Genomic DNA, 26364 nt, shown 5'->3' with positions numbered 1-26364 from the left:
TCACTATTATTATTGACCTAAGTATTCTTTGCTATCTGTAGAGAAGAGAAGTGTGTATTGATGTTGGTGCCTGTTCAGCCAAACAGTTGATGTATGACAAAATCGGAGAAAGAACTGATGGTTAAGATTAAACAATAAATTCCAATCTGGGATATTCATATTAATATGCATCATATGTATCTTAACTCTACACTATTCAAGGGACTCCCCGACTAGGCGACATCATTGAATGACGTGAAATAAAACTTTGCCGACGCCAGTCCCTAGTTAACTAACGTAGTTACGCGAACCAGGATTCCTTTTCCTTAGTTTTTCATACCAACTTCAACGTTCTGGGGAACAGCCCCCAATGTGGAGCCTACCTTTACGCAGTATACGAACATGTCAAAACCCGACTCGGAAAGACAACCAAGTTTAATTGTTCTGTTATTCTTTGATGAATCCACAGCCAACAAAGGTCACTCCTCTGAAACGTCACAAGGCACGTCAATAGCGATGAGCTTTTTTTCAAGACCCGGAGTCACAGACTGGATGCTGCCGCCATTTGAAAAATTTTTTTATCTAGGCAGTTATGGATATATCGCTCGATGTTACGGTGGGAGTAAGTCTATCAGATTCAAAGGCTGAATGTCGATCCACAGAGGAATGACAAAAGCCCTTAACGATCCTGCTACAAAGACCGGAATCTCTCCAGGATTCTCTGCATCATATTGCTACAATGGAGCAACGCCAATTGCAATCAACTCGAAGGTTCCAACTGGTAAATGAAGACCTTTCCTGTCTCCTCGCAGCGCCCTTCATCCCGCTGTGGAAAAATGCTGTAAATCAGTGCTATCTTTCCCACATTTATAGTTTTCTATTGTTCTGGATATATGATTTTCACTCCCCCCATTTTGTTTGATGAACTGTACAGTACAGTGAAAATCCTTTTCCATGATTATTATCAATTATTGCATTGGCCTCACAAAAGCCCATACACTTGACAAGAATTATCGACTTCAGGGTTCTGCTTTCTTGTATCGGTTAAGTGTTTTCCAGTTCTCATCCTGTTTCGGGATGCTCCAGGATCCTGTTCCTCCACAATCTGGAAGCCGAGGTCGAAATTTTCCACTATTGATAGATAAGACTTCTCTGTACCGACTGTTCCGCACTCGTAGTTATCTACAAAGGTGGAAATCGCCTTTGGCATCAATGCACGAATGGGAAGACGTAAATCAGACCCTTCAAAATAGCTAGTAGGTCAAAGTTGCACTATATGTTTCAATGCCTCAAGATAGGATGTTAAAATGCCTCCCTGGTTCCCGGAAATAATATTGACTGACGCCGAAAATAGCGAAACGGGGTATACTGTGGACGAGAGTCTTGAGTGCTGCCGTGGAGGTTCCAATGAATTGGGGCGAAAGAAGGGAAGTGGAAGCCTGACAGCTCCACGAATGTGTATCTTACACTGGCGGGAGATTATGTTTAGGCAACAGGCAGCTGGCAAGGAAAATGACCTTAAATAGATAGTTACATGTGAATTTCGTAAGGCGTGAAGTTGATGAGAATATCAACGTTTACACCCGACATGAATCCACACTTAATTACGTCAAGTCAGCAAGCGAATAACGCGGTATCTGCGACAACTTAACAGTATGTCGTTTTGCCTGAAGGTTTTAAGGGAAAAAATAATATTGACCTTAAGGGGTTATGGAAATGCCAGGCGGATAAATGTGAATTGTACAAGGGTTGTCTAGTTGTACTACTGGATGCGTTCAGCTCTGACAGCCCTTCGCACTGTCGTAACTACTGTCGTGCTGGCCCGGATGCCAGAATCCGGGTGGGTGCCTGGAACTGCGGCCTGGACGGCTAGGGTAGGTGGAGCGATTCTTACGATGTCCTAAGGCGTATTCAGAGACGAACTTATCGTTAACTATTTATTATACAGTGACAAACTTTCCAGAGCTCCCTTGAAGAAACCTTGGGGCCTATTGGCTGTCAAAGGGATTGGATGCGGGGCCTTCAGTGGAAAGAAGTCTAGCCTGTTCAAGAAAGACCCGTCGGCCCGAGTCACGCATGGACAAAACAACCCAAAACAATTTGCCCAAACCACAACCGCGCGGACTGTGACAACAATATTAACCAGAGCCATTTCGCCAAAGGAAAATGAATGCCCTCTCTCTTTCCTTGGTAAGACCGATTCCCTGGTTGTTGGTTTGTCTCTCTCGGTCGCAATCCTCCAACTACAGTTCCACACAGCCACCAACGCCACCACTAGTTTCGTGTAGTGACATGCCGTAACTTAGTCAAACTATCCTGTTGGGTTCAAGTGTCGGCGGTCTGATATATTATGGCGGCAACAGCAATAACATTAAACAATTTCAACCCCAACATTGATATGAACAATGGAAAGAGAAGACCCAACGACTAGAAGCAGGACGATAGAACCAAGACGGCGCAAGAGTTGACAGATTATTTCCAACGGTCGCTAACCCTGAGCAGGCTATTGGAGCAGCCGACAATAAAAGTCAACAGTTTCGGGAACGAGTGTTTATCAATCCACCGTCCCAATTCCAATTGTTACAATGCAACGATACGTTGCCCCTGTATTCATTGTTTCCTTTAAGTTTACCTCGTAGGAACTACACAGATCAACCTCTTTAGCCCTCCAGCCCATTCGATCTTGCTACTTTTAAATATATTAATGCCCTGTCTGCTATGGCCTCCCCAAGCGGATTAAAAACAAACAAAATTCTTCATCTCCTTGTGAATATCAGTGTCTTTCATGTCTTTGTAATAATTACTACTATTAAAGTTAGCTATCAATAATATTTAATATGGCTCTTTCAAAACTTTTATACATTTACATGCATCCGTGGAAAGCTTGGTGATGTGAAAAGAGCCAAAGTTTCCCAAGGTAAAAGAAGAGGGAAGATTTAAAAAGCAAATATAATTTGGAAGGAAAAAATGAAAGTGTGCTTATGAACGGAGCCACCTATCTGAAAAAAGAAATATAATAATAAGAGGAGATATTGAACCGAGAATGTATTGGGGAATGGAGAAGAGTTTTAAGAGCCACAGCGTTGCGGTGTGATCAATACAAATCCGTCATTGGAGAATATAACAAAGCGCCCGCAACGGGAAAACTGGTGTCAATCCAAGGAAGGCAGGTCAACGAAGTCACCCGGCAGCATAAGTTGGCAAATATAAGATTAGAAAAAAGAAGAGTGAAAACATGGTTAGGAAAGAGAGAAAACAGGGTGGAAAGAAGCAAGGGCCCAGACGTAACAGTGGTGATGCATCAAAAGACCACTAGGCCAGCATTAGGTTTAAGAGGAGAATTAGAAGCAATTGTTATCGTAGAACCAAGCAGACATATTATATACAAGGCGGAAAGAAACAAAATATTTTTGGTGGTATCTGTGAAATCAGTTGCTAATAGACAGCCCGAGCCAGGGGCGGTGATCAAACAGCTTTCAGCGTTCAGGCGTAGAAGGGTGTGATTGGGTATGTGCATTAAAACAGAGGGAACAAAAGGAGTCGATCCTATTGTTGCTATGCCGCGAGGATTATTTCTGCCGTATGCTTCCGTTAAGGCGATGACTGACGGCCTTCAGATTGTCTGCCTGCGGAGAGAATGAAGGGGTCTTCCGACGAACGCTTCGAGACAAGAGGTTGAGTGAAGCCGACTCCTCCCCTTCCTTAACCGAAACTACCTCTGCTAGCATATTCTCGGCTTGAGACCTTGCATTATCTTCGTCCACTAACTTTTGTGCAGCTCTGCGTGACCGCTCATATCGACTACTGACGTCACCACCCGACCAACGTGTATTTAGTAACCCATCCCAAAAAGTGAAAAACGGCTGGGAAAAGTTGGTTTTGATACCCCAGCTTTGATGGTGAATATCGTGGTACGCGGCATTGTTGGAGGTGAAATGTTGGAGAGGATCAAAGGGAAAGACATAGCCCGAGTGGTCGTCAACCGTTTTGATAGTTGAGAATGTGTAAAAACACATTCCTTGGCGGTTGGTCATTCCTGTGATGAGAAATGAAAGGCCAGCTCCAGCGGTATCAAGCAGGAAGCCTTCGAAAGGGTGGTTATATAGTGCGCCAAAGGCATAGGGCACGTAGAGGCGATGATGGCGAGAATGGAATGTTGCTGAAAGTTTGGTTTCGGGTTAGAAAAAGTGCAATAGATACGAGATACGGGAGATATGGACGTGCAAACATACTGTACAGCCATTTATTCATATGCATTCCGCGGTGCAGAAAGTATTGCCATGTGTCTAAGAGAAAGGTAGCTGTGATAAACTGCAGAGCCGGTATCAGATACCAGTAGACCAAATAGGCCGTATTGACTTCCCAGCTAGCAAATGCGGGAGCAACCACAGACTCTCCACCGGGGGCGATAATCCTCTGAGTCAGAAACGGATATCGACCGCCGGAGATCGCAGCAGCCAGCATCGGAAATGACGGTAGCCTTTGGGCAAGCCGACCAGCATCGATTCCAACAAAGGAGAAAACACGGGGTATTAGGCGTTGGGCAATTCTGACCCTTGTTGCCCAGGCCATGACGTTGTATTCATCCTTGCCCGTATACTCCACCTCATCGAAGTAGGCCAACACCAAGCCACAGACAGTTTGGATCAATTGCTGCAAAATAACATCCCGAATCACATCCCAACGTGACACATGATTGCGTTTCAAAACCTCAGCGGGTGTGTGGATGCGGTACTGGGGAAAGAAGTCGTTGACATCAATCCAGTGGAATGTTAGCGATATCACCCAGTATCCTATTATGGGAATGATGAGAATCATGACATTGTCGGGGATTGAGGCAACCAGGGGTTGGCGGGGTGTGAGGGTGTAGGTTGGTAGAGGGGGAAGATCGGAGAAGCTGGTCGCGTTGGCCATGTTGACAATCCAGAAGGACGGGGAGTCAGTCAAACCCGCACCCAATGGAGTTTCAGAGAAGAGCGATCTTCTTTTAGTGAATTACCATGGAGGTTCGGTTCACAGAGAGAAATGAGAGAGGAAGGAGGAGGAGGGAAAAGATCTCTGTCAACGGGCAGGCGAGATGGGTATTTGAAGATGGTTCCAGGAGAAGCTTAAGCTGGCTAGATTACAAAGACAGGGAAGGAGGATAATGACGCTAACTATGTCAGGGTCGGATGGCGTTCGATATTTTCTGGCTACGAGAAACTAATCTGGCACAAGCCCAGAGGATAGGGGGTATAAGGATTCGGGGGTGTTCGAAGCGAAGGAGCCGAGCCGTAATTTGGGAGAGGGGGATGAGGAGGGGAGGATACTAGTAACAAGCAAAGAGAGTCAGAAAGGAACAGGCTGTAGGCAGGAGAAGATAGTTAGAGGAAACGAAGAAAGAGAAAGGATAGAAACAGAGGAGGAGAGCGTTGAAAGAATTAAAATGAGTGAGGGCGGTGGAGAAAATTTGGACGATTGAAGTTGATATGGCCCGATTGGGAAAAGGCAAGAGGACGGGGCATAAGAGGGTTGGCCGAGCCGCCAGGGGCAAGCCCGTGATCCGGGCTTCTTTCGTCGTGTCCGACCGAATCCGAGAACACGCCATCAAAAATGAGTTAGATTAAACGCATATTAATTATAACTAAACTCAGTTAACTAGTTAACTATCTCAACTACTAGTTAATGTCATTCTCCACCTAGCCAATAACCCCACTGAACAGATGACCATTTTCAAAATATCCTTAATTTCCTGGTGCGTCCACTTCAACGTATCAGAATGCCATCGATTCGCGGTAAAAAGGCAAGGAACTCTAGAGAGATTAGAGGGAAGACCTGAACTTGCAATATTCTCTCTTAAAATCCCAATAAATAACTTGAATTAATAAAGCTGCATAAGTGCATGATGTTCCTTATACAATATAATTTGATTGATAAAGTAAACTAACTTCAGAAACTATCATACATTTATATAGATTGACTTGTATTGAAGAGAATAAAGTTATTGAATGAACTCTAGCTGACTAAATAAGAATTATTTCCATAACTGATATTTATTAAAGTATAATTAATCATTTTCTTACTCAATGATATTACATATTTATTTATTTAACTATTTATTTGTTGTATATTAATAAGAATTAAATCTCAAGACATATTAATGAATATATATAGCTGCAATATCATAATTCAAATTGCTATAGCTATATTTAAGATACATATGAAATAATTTTTATTTTTAAAAAAATTATTTGAAGACTTTTAACAATTAAGCATAAAACTAAGTTAACAGATATTTTCAACTTTAATAAAATTAAATTTATAATAAAACTTTATAATAGCTATCAAAGTTATTATTAATATAAAGTGATATCATTAGACAAAGTTTTTACAACTTGATAATTGAAAATAAATAATAATATTGAAATAGTTTATAGATAAAGTTTTACTTTTATAATTATTTTGATATTATTTTGATAAAGTTCTACTATTTCTCTGATTCATGTCGGACGAATGTTTAGCCGTTGCTGATTATATAATCGCCAAGTTTCCATCAGAAGTTGAATGTAATTTTCAAGTAACGTAATCGATCACTCAACTGGCCAGATCACTCAACTGGCCACCTTTCCAATTTCAACCCATCATCAACAATCAAAGCTCAATTTCTCAACCACAATGAAAATTCAAGCCTCTAATCAGGAAGGAAAACTTCTTTTGACCATTAGAGCCTATGAAATCAAGCAAATTTCTAGCATTTGAGCTGCTGCTAAGGCCTATGGTGTCTCTCATGCCACCCTATCCAATCAACTACATGGAGGCATTCCACGCGTGAAATCCCAGTCTCAATGCCAGAAATTGACACCTACAGAAGAAGAAGCTCTAGTTCAATGGATAATCTCCATGGATGAGAGAGGCCTACCCCCCTGAATTGCAAGTGTATGATATATGGCCATTGAGCTACTCAGGGCCTGTGGATCTAGCATATCCCCTAGCATTGGAGAATGCTGGGTGCAGAGATTTATTAAACACCATTCTGAGCTGAAGACCAGGCTCACATACAGATATGATCACCAGTGAGCTCTATGTGAAGATCCAGAGATTATAAAGAGGTGGTTTAGAATGGTGGATAATGCCATGAAGAAGTATGGAATTCTACCTGAGAATACATATAATTTTGATGAAGTTGGCTTTCTTATGAGGGTTATTTCAACAACCTTAGTGGTCACTAGATCAGAAAGAGCTGGAAAGGCATCTCTTATACAGCCAGGAAATAGGGAATGAGTGACTGTGATTGAGTCAGTCAATGCAAGAGGACAGAGTCTGTCTTCAATGATTATTCTCAAGGGCAAGCTACATCAGACTTCATGGTATACAAACCTGCCAGCAGATTGGGTAATTGGAATTAGTGAGAATGGCTGGACCACTGATCAGCTTGGTCTAATATGACTGAAAGAGGTGTTTAACAAGCATACTCAGGCTTATACAGTTGGAAGATATAGACTCTTGATTCTGAATGAGCATGGGAGCCATGCCACTGCTGAATTTGATCAATTCTGCAGAGAGAATGCTATTATAGCTCTCTATATGCCATCTCATTCTTCTTATCTGCTGCAGTCACTAGATGTGAGCTGCTTTGTCCCTCTGAAGAAGGCATATTGCAAGTAGATTGAATCTGACATGAGGCTTAACATTAATCATGTGGATAAGGAGGAATTCCTAGAACTATATTCTGCTGCTAGGAAGGAGGCATTGAAGGATATGACTATTAAGAATGGATTCAGAGCCACAGACTTAGTGCCATTCAATGCAGAGAAGGTTCTTGAACATCTATATTATCAACTACATACACCAAGTCCCCCAGGCACATCTCATGAATCTCAGGCCTTCTGGATCTCAAAGACTTTCTAAAATGCTGTTCAATTGGAAAGTCAATTCAACAAGCTCAAGCAGTTTATCAAGCATCATACATAAAGCCTGTCTAGTCCTACCAACCAAGCTTTAGATCAACTAGTTCAGGGGTGTCAACTAGCTATGCATGGAGGTGCTCTTTTGACTCAAGAGAATAAGGCTTTACAAGCTGCAAATGAGAAGCAGAAATACAAGTGAGGACAAGACTGTGTTTGCATAGATCAGAAAGGAATTCTGACTGAAGAAGAAAAATTAGCTAGAGCTCAGACTGCTCAGACTGCTCAGCAAATAATGAATAGAGAGGTGGAGAATTCAAATCAACCCACTAAAAAGTGAGCACTGGCACACTGCAGCAAGTGTGGGAATACTGGACATAGAGCCCCAGGATGCTTGCAGAGCTAGAATTTAATTGTATATAATTTTTTAATGGATAATTTAATATAGTGATGGCAGAATTTAAAGATTTGTTTAATGTACAGTGGGGAGGTGGCCAGTTGAGTGATCTGACCAGTTGAATGATTGATTACATTAAGCAGGTCATTTACATAAGTAAGTTACAAAATCATTGTATTTCAACTGACTAGATTTTAAAGCAAACTATCTCAACATTATAATAATTAAATTAAATTGAATTATACTAGATTGAAGACTTCTTATTATTGTATATCTGAAAGTGCTATAACTACTGCAGAATTATAAAGCTCATTAATAAGATATAAATCTAGATAACAAAGATTATTATTATTATTATTCATCATTTAAGATGTATTCAGTCAGTAACTATGATATCTATCTAGTTAAAACTAGAATTTAATTATTTTATTAATCTAACTAATAAATAGTAATCAATTTATATACTAAAATTTTATCTCAGAATAATATAGTATTTAATAATTTTTTAATAAAAGATATATTTATAGTTTCAACTTTAATTCAATTTTTTTTCAATTTAAATAAAATAAAATAAAATAAAATAAAATAAAATAATAAAATAATAAATTTAATATAAAAAATCTTAATAAAAGTATTTTTAAAAATATTTTCAACTTTTTTATAGATTAAATATTAAATTTATTTTATATTAAATTTTATTCTTTAAAGATAATTTTTGTTTTCTCTATAAACTTAATTAAAAACTCTTTTTCTAATTTAGTATTAAATAGAAAGATCATATTTAATTGATTAATTAAGTGTTTTTTTTTTTAATTTTATTTTTATCTCATTGTTTAATAAGTAATTTATTAGTATATAATCTAAACTTTCAACTATATCATAAGAAATATATTTATTAAAGATTAAAGAATTTTTAAATCTTTTTATATATAATTTAAAGTAGTTATATTCAAGTTTCAATTATATTATAGATGATAATATTTTATTTCTTCATTTTAATGATATAAATTTTTCTTTTGATTTTATTTTATATTTTGTATATTGAGTATCTTTTTTCTTTTTTTCTCAAATCTTTATCTACTTATCAAAATATAATTTTTTGAGTTACTTTTTAAGTATTAGTTTTAATCTTTGCTGCTAAATCTGCTTTTTTATTTTTTAAAATATCTGTATAAGTAAGTACTCAAGATCAAAGATTTATATAAAAGATTGATATATACTTTAATCTGTTTAATAATTATATCATTATATTATCTGATATTAGCTTTATTAATAATAATATTAAATTTGAATCAATAAAACTTTTTAAAACTATCACTAAAAAATATCAGATTAATAGTCATCAATTATTACTGATTGATAATTCTGAATCTTATTTTATTGAAGTGTTTTTTAATATTTATAACTTTTATAACATTATTGAACTTGAATTCTCATCTTATATAAGTCATCTACTACAATCTTTTAATGGTGTATCTTTTCAGCAATAAAACATTATCATACAAAAGCAGTTAATAAGGCTGCTTGATTCAAAAAAATATAAGCAATATAATGAGAGAGTTGTTGTTAGGCTCGGCGCCCGATTAGGCCTAACCCTCATCACGTGACCACGTGACCATGCCCGCGGGTCGTTATATTCTGGGCAGGCAGGCCCCAGCACCCTCTTTCATCCCATCAAGCTTAGTATTCCGTTATATAGCAGTTAGCAACGCAGAGAGTTTCCTTCTTATGCAGCTCGCATTCGCTCCCTAACAGTTTTTAGATAATCTAGAAAGTGTCTATCATCAAATTTTCAAATCTATCATCATCAAAGTCAGATTTACTAACTGTGGAATCTATTCAATCAAATAAGAAGTAACTTTTCAATATTTGAGACAATATAATATAGTGATAGCCCAGAGCTGCTTGTTTATGATAATGATGATGAAGAATACTCTAGTTTTATCTCATTTTCTGAGATCTAACTTTTCATCATATCTTCTCAATTGATATTCTCAGATACAGTTGTAAAATTATATTATCAAATTAAGATAGTAGATAATATCATAGAAGAAGGGATAAAAAATACTTCAATATCTGATTTAACTTAGTGATTGAATAATATCTTCAGGAAGAGTTTAATATAAGCAAAATTAAGTATGTACTGAGAAAATGAGTTATTTGATCATTATTTGATGAATAGACACTGAATTGTTAAAAAAACCTACAGATAGATGCGGATAGAGAATGTTCTCACTATCAAGAATGTCAATTGCAAGATCAAGCACGTACGAAGGAGGAAGTTATAAAAGATAGAAGTTGAAATCAAGGTTCTCAAATCTAATGCCAATCAATCACAATGTAATGTTATTAATGAATCTCAATTTACTGAAGATTCTACAACTACATGCTTTAATAAGTATATAGATAATCTTTATATTATAGATAGGCATGGTGTTGATCATTAATTAATTTTTGAAGATTAGTGATTCTAGAATATTTTCATTACAGTGATATTTTCTTTACAGTGGGGCACACTTACTAATAAGAGGTAGTGAGTGCACATGGTACAGTTAGTTAACTGCTAGGTAGTTAGGCCTCCTTCCACTTATAAATCCAAACTCCCCATTTGGCATGAAATAATGAATTGTGATCCCAGCATCTCTCCTCAGAGTTCTCTGCTCAACCATCTATTTTCATTCAATTGATCATTTGGCTGTTGGAAGTTGCAGTCTTGGCTTTTATCCATCACAAAGAAGAACAGCTGCTTTATATGCAACCACCTTCGCATTACTCACTGAAAGACATGAGGTGAAAGGCTTGAGCTATAGTTCTGTAACACACAGGAGGTGCTGGGGGCTATCATCAATCACTGTTGTCCTATACAGAATGCCTGATGATCCCATTGCTGTCCATAGAAGAGATATCAACCATTCTTACATCAGTTGATGTTGTAATTGTTGGTAAGTGCTCTCCTATCTCAGCCGGACACTCGGGGGAAAGATATATAAAAAAACAATAAAAGGAGGCCAAAGAAAAAAAATAAATAAATAAAAATATAAAAGCGCTCCCCCGCTGTTGAACAATATTAACTGGTACTAACACCCTTCAGGAAATGGACCCGCTGCAATAATACTCTCCTACATCCTGCACGGCCACGTTCCATTTTACAACCCGCAGAAACCCCATCCAGATCCGTTACTCCATGCGAAGCTGAAGCAAAATCCTCAACTCCTTCACCTAGATATCGAGCATTTGACAAGCCATTTGGGAGCCTCCCGCTTTTCATACTCTACTCAAGCACTTCCCATTAACGTTCTTCTTGTTGCTCTAATCCGGCCGAATGGAGATGACGATGAAGGGACAGAAACAAGTCTCCAATGGCGGTACATGCCAGAAATGGCTACATCACACCTGGTTTTTGGAGATGTAGATCAACCTGGGGGACAATGGACGGGCTGTCCAGAGGGCACAACTCCAGATGTTCGGTCCCTAAGCTATGCTGGAATGCTCTCCCTACCAGGTTACAGCTTCTCTGAGCACCATGAACAAGTCCATGGCTGCCCTTTACCTCCCTTTACGAGGCCATCAAGACAGGCTGTTGCGGAATATCTTGCGGCATATTCCATATCCGTAGGAATATCCGGGTCAATTCGATGCAATGAGGAAATCCAGGGCATTGTTCGCACAGAGAATGCTTTCTATATTGGATCACATAACATCACCTGCAACAAACTCATCCTCGCATCTTGTGTGTTTGCCGAGAGCATACCTCTGACGCCATTGTTGCTACCCTTGCTTAGATTGCCATGTCCTTTCCCCAGTGCTATCACGTCCTGCACCTCTCCTGGTCGTCGGGTCCGGGTTTTCCGCAGCAGATGTCATAATATCATCCCATCCAAACCAAAAATTACTGCACGTTTTCCAATGGGAACCAGATACCAATCCATCGCCTCTGAGAAGTTGCCATCAGCAAGCTTACCCAGAGTACGCGGCTATATACAGACTCATGAAACGAGAATTTGGACGGTTGAATCAGAATGGCTCATCTCGGTTCCCGAAACTTGCAGGTGGTACTTCCATCCCGTTTCTCGAAGGCAGAAATTTGGAAGACGATTATGAGGGCATTCCGAACACGATAATCACAGATGTTGTATTGGATTATGAGACAGCACTGGTAACATTCCGATGCCAGGCTGGGATCACCTTTTCTCGCAAAGTGAGTGGGTTGGCATATGTGGTTGGCCGACAGAGCACATTGAGCTACCTCAGCAACAATTTGCTAGCTGAAATATTCGGAAAGCAGTCACTAAAGGAATGCGAACGAATATCGAGGAAAAGAATGCGTGCACGGGCCTTGGAGGGTTTAGAGGTAACAAACAACGTATTTATCATTGGCAGTTTAACTGGAGACTCGCTGATCAGGTTCGCCTATGGCGGCTGCATCTATGCCGCTGGAAGGCTCATACAAACGGACTTGAACATCCAGATAGAAGAGGAATATCGCAAGATTCCGGCCCGAAAACAGCCGATAGCGAGCAGAGGATTACTCAAAGTGGCAGAGGTGAACGTAACCCTAGAGTACTTAATACAAATGAATCGGAACAGCCAAAACATGTCGAACGTGATTTGGCGGCAACTTGGGTTAACAGTTGGTGGGATTCTATGTTTTCATTGATTTTTCATTAGATGGTTAGAGTATTCCACGCGCATACATATCAGTGAATGTAGATTTAAAATTGTGGTAAATACTTGAGCATTATTTGGGACCCATGAGCAGCAACGATGAGGAAACACCTCTGTTTTTTCAAAGCAATCTAGTCAGAGAGTAGAGGATAAAATAATTAGTAAACAAAATAAATAAATAAATAAATATAAAGGGAGGGGGGGAAAGAATACTACTTTTCAACCCATAAGCTGAAGTTGGTCATTCGGCGGCCAACGGACCTGGGCGAAAGTGAGGCATCTCTTGATGCTCTGTAGGAACTTTCGCGTGATTTCGTCACTCATGATATGTGCCTGTCCCTTGTCGCTCTCATGGAGTTTCTCTCGAGCGGATCTCTCGTGAATACCAACCATAGTAACACCAATGGGCCAAGCCCTGAACAATATAATTAGAGGGAGGAAAGTGAAAACGAAATGTAAACAGCAGCGGTTGGAAGCTTTTGAAGGAATTTGTATGACTGGAGCTACTTACGCCTTTCCAATGCTAAGTCGAAGATAGCCATCATTTGCGTCGACATAGCGTCTGTCCTGCGCATTGCGTACAATTTCCACCACTGGTTCAAGTATGCTCTCCTCCAAATCCCCCTTCTCGAACTTCCTAAATAGTGGTCGCATGTTCTCTCGGGACTGCACCATGGCATTATAAGCCTGCTTACCCTGGTAGCTCTGTTTGATAGCTGCATCTCTTTTCGCCAAGGCGATTTCCCATTCCCTTAGAATCATTGTGAAGTATGATGCCAGTTGCCGGAAGACGAATTTGCGACCTTCGTCATCTTTTGGCAGTTTAGATGGAACCTTCATTTCCGCCTCGGGAACAAGAACAAGGGTCGTGGGGATTGGGCCTTCAGAAACCTGAGGTTGGGGAGTGAGAGATCGTTGAACAAGTCGTCGATAGCGCTTTACACGAGCTTTGTGACCTTCTCCAAAGAGCCGTGCAGGCTCTCCTGCAGCTCTCAGCTTGTCGATTACCTCATTTTCATCGGGGTCTCTCTCGTGGACCTTCAAAGGTGTTATATTTTTCGAATCAGTTGGACTCCCTTCGGGTACTTCGGGCAGGCCCAGTCTCCTCCGACGCGCTCTCTCCTTGGCTTCCGCTTCTGCTTCTCTTTTCCGCCTTGATTCCTCCGCCAATCGTCGTCTCTTCTCTTCCCTCTCTCTTGTCTTGTGCTCCTCCGCCTCGTCCAACTTACGCTTCAGCTCAGCACGTTGTTCACGTTCTTTGCGTAGCTTCTCTTGTTCAGCGTTGTATGCGGCCAATCTAGCGGCTTCGAGTTCCGACCGTTTCACGTACTGTTTTCCGGAGCCCGAGGAAGGGGTCGAGGTTTCAGGTGACTTGGCCTTGGATATTTCCTTGGCCATCAGAGTAGCAAAATCCATGGCTGAGGACAAGAAGATGCAAAACAAAGGAAGCTGTATCAAGATAAAGGAAAATCCAAATCTTACTCGACTTGCGGGGGTGGAATTGTTAAAAGCAAAAATAAAGGATGACTATTCGTGGTTAATGAAGGGATGCCATGTAACTCCCTACTCAACATCGTATAAATACCCACTAGATATGTGATAATACGTATACGAAAGCATAGCAGTTGGGTATAACAGTTGGTGTGTGTGTGTGTGTGTGTTTATTTAACGCCCGGTTAGTCCACGTGCCTTATGGTCACGTGAACTAGTAGAGTCCGCGTCGAACTATAGGGCGGGTAGAGCTGCGCCCGTAGGCGACTACCTATCTAGTAGCTATCTTACAAATGAGGCAAAAGGGTTGCGTATTGCTGCACCGGCAGAGCCCATGGGTCGGTTGCCATAGAGCAGAGGTTTTGAGAGGTTTTAGGTTTGTGGGAGGGAGGTAGGGGAGGCGGATAGGAAGGAAGGCAAGGAAGGGAAGAAAGGGGAGGAGAGAGAGGAAGGAGGAGGAGGTGGTGAGGAAGACGGGGGCAGGACAGAGGAGAGGATGGACTGTGGGATCTGATCTGGAGGTGCGCGACGGCGCATTGGACAGATATTCTGATAGAAGGCTGTTTCTCTTAGCCAGTTATTGAAATCTAGGGCCCCACGCGAGGTTGCCAGTGTCTCGCGAAGATTGTAGATAGGCCGGCGCCGCTTTGCTGCTTTTCTTGCAAGAGTGCAATAGTAGAAATGTTCTGGGGTTTTGCTATGTCCGCACCGGCAGTAGCACTCTGCATCTTCATGCTTAAGGCGGCTGTGGTAGGCTGCAAAGTCTCCATGACCTGATCGGGCGGCATAGAGCTTTCCTAATGTGAAGCGTGAAAGTTTTGCCTCTGTTGAGGCTCTCTTTAGTGGGATCTCCAGCTCCATATAGCGTTTGGGCCGATTTTTGGCCCAGTAGTTCTCAAAGGCCCGTGTGGTTTGTTCCATAGTGTGCCGCTTTATATAAGCTAGAGTGCCTATGCTGTCGGGTTGAGGTACCATGCTTGCACTTGCTGCCTGCGCTGCGGCTGCTTTGGCTTCAAGATCTGCCTTTTCATTACCAGCCACGCCTGCGTGGCCTGGGACCCATCTAATGACCACCCTGCTCTGGGTGGCCAATGGGAGCCTATCCCTGCTCTGCCAGGCCTTTATGGCTTTCAGAAACTGCGCGAAGACCTGCTGGCTAGAGGTGTTTGGCACGGATCCAAGGGCTCGTGCTACCTCCAAATTATCTAGGCAAATGTAGACGTTGCTGGCAAACTTCGCCTGAGGTGAGGTGGTGGCTTCCTTTAGGCCCTGCAGGGCTGCCATTGCCTCTGCATCAAAGACCTCTGCTTTATCCATTGGCAGGTTTCCTGTGGAGATTAGACGGTGTTCGCTACCCCAGCATATAGCCCATCCTGCACCAGTCGCGCGCTGAGGGCGCTCTATCTGTGAACCATCGGTGAAGACCACCAGATCCAGGGGATTGCGTTGTTGTAGCCAGCTCTTAAAGTCTTGTGCTGCCTGTTCCTTTGTGCGGCCTGCCACATACCCAATCTGCAGATCTTCTTTCCTGGGAAATCTCATCCAAGGGGGCGTGAGTAGAGGGTCATATGCTTCTATCCCACCAGCATGACTGGACGCTCTAGACAGACGTGTGGTATAGGGCTTGGTGGTAGCTACTTTATTAGAGCGCCTCACTAGCGGGTGCCTCTTGTCAAGCTTTTTGATTCTTACTGCAAATACAGCACGCCGGTTGTCTAGTGTCTCTTTCATTGGCATGATTCCTAGCTCACGGTGTAGAGCTGAAATGGGTGTGGTCTTGTAGACTGGCAGTGCCCCTCGCAAAGCATCTCTAAGGGCTAGATCTAGCTTTCTGACTAGGCAATCCATTCGATTGGAGATTTCCTTTCCCTTCTCCATTCGTGTGGCTCCAGGCCACCAGGCCTCTGCTCCATAGCAGAGCACAGAGAGCACACTGGCCTGAATGGATTGTCTAAGCAGTTGTACTGGGGCGCCTCTTGCCGTGTTGCTTAGTGCCCGTATGCCATTAGACACCTGTCGTGCCTTAGCCGCCATGGTCTCCACGTGTTTCTTGAAGCTCAGTTTTCTATCTAGCCAGATTCCTAGATATCTTATGGAGCTTTTCACTGCATTTGCTGTAATAGAGTGAGTGCCAGATGTTGTTTCAAGGTCAATTGAGGGGTTTGAAAGGATTCTGCGCCGTGTGAAGTGTGCTATCTCAGTTTTGGCAAAATCAAATGTTAGCCCTTCTTTGCTGGCCCAATCATTTAGCAACTTGAAATCCTCCTGGAGAGTAACAACATTCCCTTCAAGAGTGGTTCCAGCACTAAGCAGTCCTAGGTCATCTGCGTAGCCTGAGCGTGCACGTCTTCTTTGTATAGTTCCTAGAAAGAACAGAGGCTGAATAAACAGCATGAATAGAATAGGTGAGACTGGCGAGCCTTGTGGAAGCCCTGCTGGGATATCAAAGAGCTCTCCCAGGAGTCCATCCAATCTGATCCTGCCTGTGCGTCCTGTCATGAAGCTTTCCACCCATCTAATTAAATTTGGTGGCCAGCCTTGTTCTTGCAATCTCCGCAGCATCCTTCCTCTGAGTACAGCATCAAAAGCACCCTTGATGTCCAGAGTAAGAAGAGAGACTACTTTTCCATGGGCCCAGGCTTCCTCTATATCATGAACCATCGCTGCCACTAGGTCTGAGGCAGCCCGCCCAGGGAGTATAACAGTTGGTTGTTGCTGGAGTCGCCGCAATGCTAGAGATAAACGTGGTTGGATCAGGTGATCCCTGTACTTCAGCCTTTATAAGTAGTTAGTTTGTGTTTGGTTCTTGCTAGCTTACTAATATACATGTATATCACGTGAGGTTTCTTGCCCTATTCTAGTTAGAATCTAACTAAAACATGCTGCATATAAAATGTTTAAACACTGTTGTGCCTAGAGACTGATCCTGTCTGCCATTATCATTTCATTTGTGGAAATGTAGTTGATTTGTTAGATTGAACATTAGATTCATTGACTATCACCATTACATCTTCATGATCATGAAATTAAGTGATATGATTAAACTATTTTGAATATATAATAAAAATTATTTTTCAATCTTATGTAATAATCTTATAAATAAAGCTTTGTGATCTTCAAATCATAGTAAACATCATATTATTTAAAGCATTGATGATAAAATATAATAGTAAATAATAAATATAGTTCAAACTGAAGTTTTGATCTTTTAGCTTTGCAAGTAATAACAAATTGATAGTGAGATTTAAGATGTAATAAATATTTGAAATTATATTATATTTTATATTTTATATTTTTTTCTGATTTCTATCAGTTATACTAATTTTAAAATTTTTTTGGAATAATTTTGAATATATTATCAAGCATCTTTCATTACTAATATAAAAACTGGTATCAGTATTAAAATATTATTAAGATTTTGATAATATTTTAGAAGATATAAATGAAATAACTGCTAAAATAATATTAGATTGAAAATCAAAAAGATTTATCATTATACTATTAATTTTATTTTTTTCATTTCTATTTTTATTCTTACTCTTATTTTTTTTTCTATTATTATCAGTGTTTTTAACAATTTTATTCTTATTTATCTTTTTTTAATTAAATACTAGTTTTAAATATAAATATTAACAAATTTTAATTTATAATTTATGTATTAATATATTTTATATTTTGTAAATATATTAGTATTCAAAGATAATTTATATTAATTTTTTATAATAATATTAGTATCATTATTAATCATTATATCTATAAAAAAATTTATTTTTTAGATTTAATAATTAATTTCTATTATAGTTTTAATCTACATACAGAAAAACAGTTGTTTGATTATTAACTAATTAATCTACATTAATAAAATACTAAGATAATTTCTAAAAGACAGATCAGAAAAAGACTTAATTTATATATTTTTTAGTATATTGTTTCTTTTCTTAGTATCTTCTTTTTAGTATATTGTCTCTTTTTTTAACATAATTGTTAGATTATTGCTAGGCAGTTTCTATGAAGCAATTATGAGAATGTTGCTATATCAATATTAGAACAGAGTCTGTTCTATCTAATGAACTTAGGAAGTTGAGTAGTTTGAATAAAATCTATTCTACATCATCACAGACAATAGCTATAGAATAAGTCTATCAAACATCATGAGAATTTACTCAATATTTTTCTCTGATAAACTATGAAAAGCTGTGAATGACTCTTTATTAGAATAATTAAGTAAGGCTTTGAAATCAATTAAAATATAAAGTGAAAATAATTTAAAGGTTGAAAATGTTTTAGCAAGCTATATCTCCTACAGAAAGTTTCAATATCAGATAAAGTAACTGTTAGGGAGCGAATGCGAGCTGCATAAGAAGGAAACTCTTTGCGTTGCTAACTGCTATATAACGAAATACTAAGCTTGATGGGATGAAAGAGGTGCTGGGGCCTGCCCGGGTTATAACCACCCGCATGGTCGTTTGATCACGTGAGAATATTTGGCCTAATCGGGCGCCGAGCTTAATCCGACGTCGAGTCTAACCGGGCATCGGGCCTCGGTCGGGCTCGGTCGGGCGCTGAGCCTAACATCACCCCCCGGTCTAGGGACAGGCATGTCCTCATGCTGGTAGGTCGTCATCAACCTCGTCCTTCAGGTAGCTGTCTGTCTCCCATGCCTTCAGCCACTCATTTAGTCACCTTGGGGGTCTGGCTTTTGTAGGGTTAGCTTCATGGAAGTCGCGTATGGCGTGTGGTGATCCTTTGAAGTCATGAGCTGGGTACCAAGATGAGTCCTCATCAAATCCCTTCCAGTGGACTTGATATTGCAGTTTGCCTCGATTTATTTGACTGGCTAATATATGCTCCACTTCCCATTCATTTTCTCCATCTATCTCAATTGGATCTGGTGGTTTGACAGCCTGCCCTGGTAGGGGGTCTCTTGGATCTTTGCGCAGCTTGTCTGGGGAGAAGATTGGATGAATTTTCATGGTTGTGGGGAGGTCCAGTCTATAGGCATTGCCCACCCTCTCTAGGATCCTGAAGGGGCCTGTGTTCTGTGCTGCCAGCTTACGGCTTGGTCGGTCAATTCTGTATGGTTTCAATGTCAAGTAGACAAAATCTCCCACTGTGAAGTCAGGTTCCCAGTGATGTCTGTCAGTCTGCCTCTTCATCTGTTCCTGTGCTGCCTTCATGCCCTTGCCTGCCCACTCCCAGATCTCTTTCATCTGTTTAACAAAGTTTTGAGCAGCCCTTTGATTTGTCCTCTCCCCTGCCCTTAGTTCCCTTGGCAGGGGCCTCCAGTCAAATGATGTTCATGACTCATATCCATTTGCAGCTAGAAAGGGGGAGATCCCAGTGAAGGTGTTTGGGGTGGCTGCAGAAGCATGATCTATAATGGGTAACCACTCATCCCAGTCATTTTGATAGTAATTAACATATGGGTGAAGGTGTGTGACAATATACTGATTTGTTGCCTCTGTCTGCCCATCTGTCTGTGCGTGATGTGCTGTTGAGAGTTTCAACTTTATGCCTAGAATTCCTGTGAACTCATCCCAGAAGTTTGATATGAACTGAGGGCCGCAGTCAGAGACAATCGAGTCTGGTGCCCCATTATAGGAATAGTAGAATCGGATGAATAATCGAGCCAGCTCACGGGCTGTAACTCCACAGGTGGTAGGAACTGAAATTGCCTTCTTGCTTAACTGGCAGACTATAACTAGAATGGCATCACAGCCACTTTTGCTCTTTGGCACATCCATGAAGTCCATTGCGATATGCTGCCATGCCTGTTCTGGTATTGATAGTGGCTTTAGCAGGCCAGAGGCTTTGTCCCTTGAGATATTACTAACTCAGCATGTATGACAGTTCTGAACATAGTGTAAGACATCCACCTGCCAGGTGGTCCACCAATAGTGGGGGTGAACCAGGGCCAGAGTCTTTCATCCCCCTGGGTGTGCTGTTGAGGTCTGATCATGAATTTCCTTTAGCAGAGCAGCTATAAGGGTTTCTTCCTGGACAGGCACTACCAATCTTCCATGGTAGAGCAACATATTATCCTCCATTGTATAGGGGCTATTCTCCTCTCCTACTTGCTGCTGCAGGGGCTCAATTGAGGTGGCTGTCTTGTTTAAAGACACTATGCATTCAGCAATGTTCTCTTCCTCTGAGGAGTTGATGCTAGCAATATCCATAGAGGGAGTGATCTGGGGGTCAAGGGTCTCTGGTCCTAGGAGAATCTGCATACGGCTGTCCTGTTGCTTCTTAACCTGCTCAGGCCTGCTCAGCGTGTCTGCTAGCAGGTTGGCCTTACCTGGTCAATACTTGATCTTGAAATAGAAATGGGAAAGGAATTCTGCCCAGCAGGCCTGATGTGCATTCAGCTTCTTGGTTGTCATGAAGTATTCCAGTGCACAATGATCAGTGAGAACCTTGAATCATTCTTCCCATTGTAGTCCCTCAAACTCAGCTCACCACTCCTGCAATGCTCGGATGACTGCAAGCATTTCCTTGTCATGGATCTCATAGTTGAGCTCTGCACCATTCATTGACTTGGAGTAGAAGGCCACAGGGTGCCAAAGATTATCATTCAATCTTTGACTCAGTATCCCAGCCACCACTCCATCTGAGGCATCAGTCTCAATGCGGGTTTCACATCCAGGGTCAAAGTAATGTAGGGTTGGAGCCTCCACCAGCTGCTTCTTCAGTTTCTCCAAGGCTGATTGACATTCTAGTGTCCACACAAATGGAACTGTCTTCTTTGTCAACTGGTATAGTGGTTTTGCAATTCAGCTATAGTTCCTTATAAATTGCTGATAGAAGTTGCCAAATCCTAGAAATGATTGAACATCTTTTACTGTGGTTGGGATCTGCCACTTTGTGATGACAGCAGTCTTCCCAGGGTCTGTCTCAATCCCCTCTGTGATAATGATAAACCCCAGATATCTTGTTCTCTGAACAGCAAACTCACATTTCTGGATGCTAGCTTGCAAGCCTGCTGTCTTTAATCAGTCCAGTACCAGGTTCACTTGCTGCTTGTGTTCTTCAAGAGTCCTGCTGTAGATTAGAAGGTCATCCATGAATGCTGTCATGAACTTGTCCAGGTAGTCAAAGAAGATACTGTTGACAAACCATTGGAAGCAGGCAGGGGCATTTGTAAGGCTGAAGGGGACCACCCAGTATTTATAGATCCCGTAGCGGGTTCTAAAGGTGGTCAGGTCCTCCGACTTAGGGTCCATTTGGATGTGATGAAACCCCTGCCGAATGTCCAGCTTTGTAAAGTATTTTGCCCTGTTGAGTTGGTCCATCAGCTCATCTATTAGGGGCAAGGGATACTGATCTTGTTTGGTCATAGCATTCAGCTTGCAAAAGTCAACACAGAATTGTAGCTTCTTCCCACTACAAGCAATCAGGATTGGGGAGGCGTAGGGGGCTGAACTTGGAATGACAAAGCCCTTTGCTAGGTTGGTTTCAAGGTAGGTCTTCACTGCTTCTAGTTCCTCCAGATTCATCTTATATAGAGGCGCATGTCCAATGTCCTGAATGAGGTCAGTGTCAGACTGGAGCTCTATCTTAAAATCAACATTCTTCCATAGGGGAGGTAATTCATCTGATGCTTTCTTTGAGAAACAGTCCTCCCGGCCTTTCAACCATTCTGGTAAGTTGCTGATCAGCTCCTCATCAGACTCCTCCTCAGCTCCCACTAAACTCCACTTCTTCTCAAGCTGTTTATCAATTTCATACAGACTGGTTATGAAGACTGTCAAGTTCTTGTTCTTCATATAATCATGAAAAGAAGCAGCCTCAATGAAGTTCATATCTATCATCTGTGATGCTGTCTCCTCCCAGGTCAGTCTCTGTCTTGTCTTAGATGTCATGACTGAGCTGGTCCCTTTCAATCTGCAGAGCTGAGTCTGATGCTCCTGTCTGATCTTCTTGTTCAGTTTGATCTCTCTTTGTTTTGCATCTGTCTGATGCTCAGGCTTAGGGTCTGAATGCTTCAGTATTGATCAGAGCACTATCTTCAGCATCAGCTCTGTCATCTGTTCCAGGATAGACTGTTCACTCAGCCAAATCAGATGTTGGTTTTTAACATCCAGCCATATATCCTGTGCTGCCAACCACTTTCATCCCAGGATGACAGAGTACTGGCCTAGGTCCATCATCAGCAGGGGAACATTCTGGAATCTCCAGTCATTCACCCAGAGGTTTAGAGTCAATGTGCAGTCTATCACTCTGCCAGAGGTGTCATTGTATTCCTTCATGCAGCATTTGAATGAGAGTTTCTGAAACTTTCTATTGAAGAATCTCACTAATTCTATAGTGTATCAGATATCAATAAAATTCACATCATTTGCTTCAGTATCAGCAAGAGAATTTGTAGAAGTAGCAATTCCATTGTGGGCTAACTTAATTGAGACATTAAAGCTCTTTCCCCCAATCAAGTCCTTCATCTCAAACCTCTCACAGACTATTGAACTACCTGAGGTGGAGTCTTCTCTCAGGCCCACTCTTTTCCTGAATCTGCTGAAGGCTCAGGAGTGTCATTCTCTGTGAGCTCAGTGATCACCTGTTGGGACTTCTGCTTCGCAGGGCAGTTCCTGGCAATGTGGCCTTTCTCCTTGCAGTAGTAGCACTGAATATCTGGATGAGCGCTCAAGGCTTCCTTTATGGTAGGGGATTTTGTGGCTGAGGTGCTGTGGGAAGTTTGGCTGTCAGAGGCCTGCGGGGTGTTTTGCTTGAAGATATTAGACCCATTTCCCCACAAGCTCTTTGACTTCTGGGTGGCATTGATTGTCTGGAGGGTGTGGGCTGCCTGAGCACAGATCTTCTGAAACTCAGCATATGTATTGGTGGTTGCATTGGCTACTGCCACCATCCTCTGAAGGTCACAGGACAGCTTGTCATTGAAGTCTGTCTTGTAGCCCTCTTTGGCAATCTTGGCCTCACCTGCCAGGTGTAAGGATTTTGTGACAAATTCATGATAATTGTCCCCATTGCGCATAATCAGCTTGTGATAATCACTCTTGGCATTTTGCAGCTTGTTAGCATCCTCATATATTGACTTGAGGTGCTCAAATATCTCTTCTGCAGTCTGATATCGCTCGGGGTGGTCCTCTTCCATACGGGGCGCAATGTGACGTGCCGCGTCCCCATCAGTCCGGTTTTCGATGTATGCAATCCTCATGCGTTCAGTAGGGTAGTGGTCAGCGTTCTCCCGGAGCTTGTTCTTCATCCGGGAGAGCCAGTGTTCAAATTTTGGCTCCTTGCCGTCAGTAAGGTGTTTTGGGTCATCAATCTTGACAGACCTCCGGGTAGTCTCAGAGGGGGTGACGCCTCGACTTGCTGCTTGGTTGCTGACTGTCATGCGGACCAGGGTGTGGCTAAGTTCATCGCGTTCAGCAATTAGCTCATCAATCTGGCTTTGCTTGACAGCAGCCTGGTCAGTGGCGTTGTTCCGTTCCATCCTCAGACGTGTGATTGTATCCCTCAATGTTTTTTCATCATCAAAGATGCTGTCAAAGATTGCTGCTAACTCTTTGTAGACATGGTCCTTGTCTGAGTGGATTGCCTGTCTGAATTCTTCAAGTGAGACCCGTGGTTGATCGGTTGGCCTAGTTAGAACATATCGCCAGTCCCTCTTGGTCTTTTCAGAGGGCTGGAAGTCTGGGATGGCCATCCTGGTCTGGGTCTCTCTGGTGACTAGGGGGGATGGGATGAGTTGCTGTTGTATGTTGTGCCGTCGGATTCTTGCTGAGCAGGTTCTACTCAACCCTGAGTAGAAGGGGTAGGATGAAGCTTAGTATTATGTTAGGGAGCGAATGCGAGCTGCATAAGAAGGAAACTCTTTGCGTTGCTAACTGCTATATAACGAAATACTAAGCTTGATGGGATGAAAGAGGTGCTGGGGCCTGCCCGGGTTATAACCACCCGCATGGTCGTTTGATCACGTGAGAATATTTGGCCTAATCGGGCGCCGAGCTTAATCCGACGTCGAGTCTAACCGGGCATCGGGCCTCGGTCGGGCTCGGTCGGGCGCTGAGCCTAACAGTAACTAGAATTTAACAATGATTCGACATGACATTCAGCAAAAAATTTAAAGAAAGCACTGCATCTGATTCAGAAGTTTCACACAGTAAATTTAATGAAGATAAAACTGTTAAAGCAGCTAAGTAAATGACTGAAAACTTAAAAAAAACAATTATTTAGCAGATAAAGCTATAAGGGGTTGAACCCCTAGATTCGCTCTGGCTGGCTGACTAAGCCTAGCCATCGTTTGCACGTGCGCACGTGATCATGCTACGCGAGCTCGCTTAAGCTCGAGTTCTCGTCTCATTCTTTTCTTCCCTTTCTCAAGCAATTCGTCCTTGTTATATAGGACTAGCCTCTAGTTCTTAGAGCCTAACCCTTTACAAAAGCAGATGATGATCTATCAGCATGAGAGCATGTCTATAAAGAGTTACACTCTAGAACTTAATGATATCTAGGCTATATCTTCGCGCTATCAAGACAATATTGAAATGGCGCCATCAAAGTGGCCCCTGCCTCTATCGCGTATAACCTCTATCATATATCTGTGTATCTGTATATCCTCCTTCCCATATAGCCTCTATTAACAAAGTGCTAATCCTCAAACTGAACGTTCACTTCTTATAAAAAGCTTAATTTCTCTTTAGATCTATGTTTTTTCTTCCTTTAACAATTTCTTTTCTCTTTTCTCTATGCACTAGCTGTCAGCTATTATCAGCAATTGGCTTATCATAATATCTAAATTTCAAAAAAAGATATTGTAATGATATAGAACAGAATCTGTTTAGATTACTTGATATCATAAAATCATCAGATAGAACATGCTTCATTCTTGCAATATCATAGCAATTATCTCATAATTATTTCACAAAAATTGCTTAGTAATAATCTATTAACTACACTAAGAAAAGAGATAATGTACTAAGAATAAGTCATTAAAAGAAGAAGTATATAAATAGAGCTTTCTTTAGATCTTTTCTTTAAAAATTATGTTATTATTTTCTTAAAATATTTTATCTAATTTATATTCAAATATCAGTTTATTTGCACTTAGATTGAAGCTATAATACTTATTGAAATTTTATAAATTATTTAATATATATTTCTCAGTTGATAAGCTAATAATCTAATAATCAAATTTATGAAACTTTGTTTATTTTATACTGTTATTAAGATAGATTTATATTATTATTACTGATAAAAAAATTTAAATCTATATTAATAATTATAAAACAATAGTTTATTAAAATAAAAAATAAAAAATTATTATTATAATATTATTAATATAATAATTTTAATTTAAAGAAATTAATATTATATATTAATATCAATAATATTAAAAATTTAAAATATATTAAAGATAAAAAATAAAATATATAAAAATATTAGAGTAATATAATTATATGATATAAGTTATATATTTTAAAGTTTAGACTTTTTATTATAGATTGGTATATTATATAGTAGTATACAATATTCTTAAAATAGACTATTTTTATAATATTCAACTTCAAAAATTTTTTTTTAAACTAATTTAAAAATACATGAATTGATATTTTTTATTATAAACATTTCATAATTCAATTATAATTTTCTATTATGAAGTTAGTAAGTCCACTGTTATTGAAGAATTTGAATTTTTCTTTAATATAGGGTTAGGGTTAGGGTTAGGGTTAGGGTTAGGGTTAGGGTTAGGGTTAGGGTTAGGGTTAGGGTTAGGGTTAGGGTTAGGGTTAGGGTTAGGGTTAGGGTTAGGGTTAGGGTTAGGGTTAGGGTTAGGGTTAGGGTTAGGGTTAGGGTTCTTTACTTCCAAGTCATTCGTAAGCTCCCTGCTATCCAACTTCTCTTCCTGGGGCCTATCAAGCCGAAAGTCCCCAGATTCCGCCTGTCCAAAAACAGGTGTCTCGTCCTTAAAAACAGTCGGATGAAACGGCGAGC

General features: G+C 40.7%; 5 protein-coding genes across 5 annotated transcripts; 2 read left to right on the top strand and 3 right to left on the bottom strand.

Annotated features, from left to right (window-relative positions):
• Nucleotides 1–1286: 1286 nt before the first annotated feature.
• On the top strand, nt 1287–1505 carry PADG_06551 (uncharacterized protein; the record flags this gene model as incomplete). Its single annotated transcript, XM_010763702.1, has 1 exon — nt 1287–1505. One exon carries the CDS (start codon nt 1287–1289, stop codon nt 1503–1505), a length of 219 nt encoding a protein of 72 aa, XP_010762004.1.
• Nucleotides 1506–3548: 2043 nt separating this feature from the next.
• PADG_06550 (sphingosine hydroxylase) lies at nt 3549–4893 on the bottom strand (the record flags this gene model as incomplete). The annotated part of the gene is made up of 2 exons (XM_010763841.1): nt 3549–4138; nt 4212–4893. 2 exons carry the CDS (start codon nt 4891–4893, stop codon nt 3549–3551), a joined length of 1272 nt encoding a protein of 423 aa, XP_010762143.1.
• Nucleotides 4894–11134: 6241 nt separating this feature from the next.
• Nucleotides 11135–12916, top strand: PADG_06549 (uncharacterized protein; the record flags this gene model as incomplete). The annotated part of the gene is made up of 3 exons (XM_010763840.1): nt 11135–11201; nt 11351–11989; nt 12042–12916. 3 exons carry the CDS (start codon nt 11135–11137, stop codon nt 12914–12916), a joined length of 1581 nt encoding a protein of 526 aa, XP_010762142.1.
• Nucleotides 12917–13143: 227 nt separating this feature from the next.
• PADG_06548 (mRNA splicing protein PRP18) lies at nt 13144–14340 on the bottom strand (the record flags this gene model as incomplete). Its single annotated transcript, XM_010763839.1, has 2 exons — nt 13144–13339; nt 13436–14340. The coding sequence occupies 2 exons, from the start codon at nt 14338–14340 to the stop codon at nt 13144–13146; spliced, it is 1101 nt and encodes a 366-aa protein (XP_010762141.1).
• An 8557-nt stretch (nt 14341–22897) lies between these two features.
• PADG_06547 (uncharacterized protein) lies at nt 22898–24076 on the bottom strand (the record flags this gene model as incomplete). The annotated part of the gene is made up of 1 exon (XM_010763838.1): nt 22898–24076. The coding sequence occupies one exon, from the start codon at nt 24074–24076 to the stop codon at nt 22898–22900; it is 1179 nt and encodes a 392-aa protein (XP_010762140.1).
• Between the last annotated feature and the right edge of the window lie 2288 nt (nt 24077–26364).

The sequence above is a fragment of the Paracoccidioides brasiliensis genome (assembly GCF_000150735.1).
Source record: "Paracoccidioides brasiliensis Pb18 unplaced genomic scaffold supercont2.9, whole genome shotgun sequence".
In the NCBI taxonomy this organism is placed as follows: domain Eukaryota; kingdom Fungi; phylum Ascomycota; class Eurotiomycetes; order Onygenales; family Ajellomycetaceae; genus Paracoccidioides; species Paracoccidioides brasiliensis.
The sequence above is the reverse complement of the archived record's forward strand: the minus strand, read 5'-3'. Positions and strand labels throughout refer to the sequence as shown.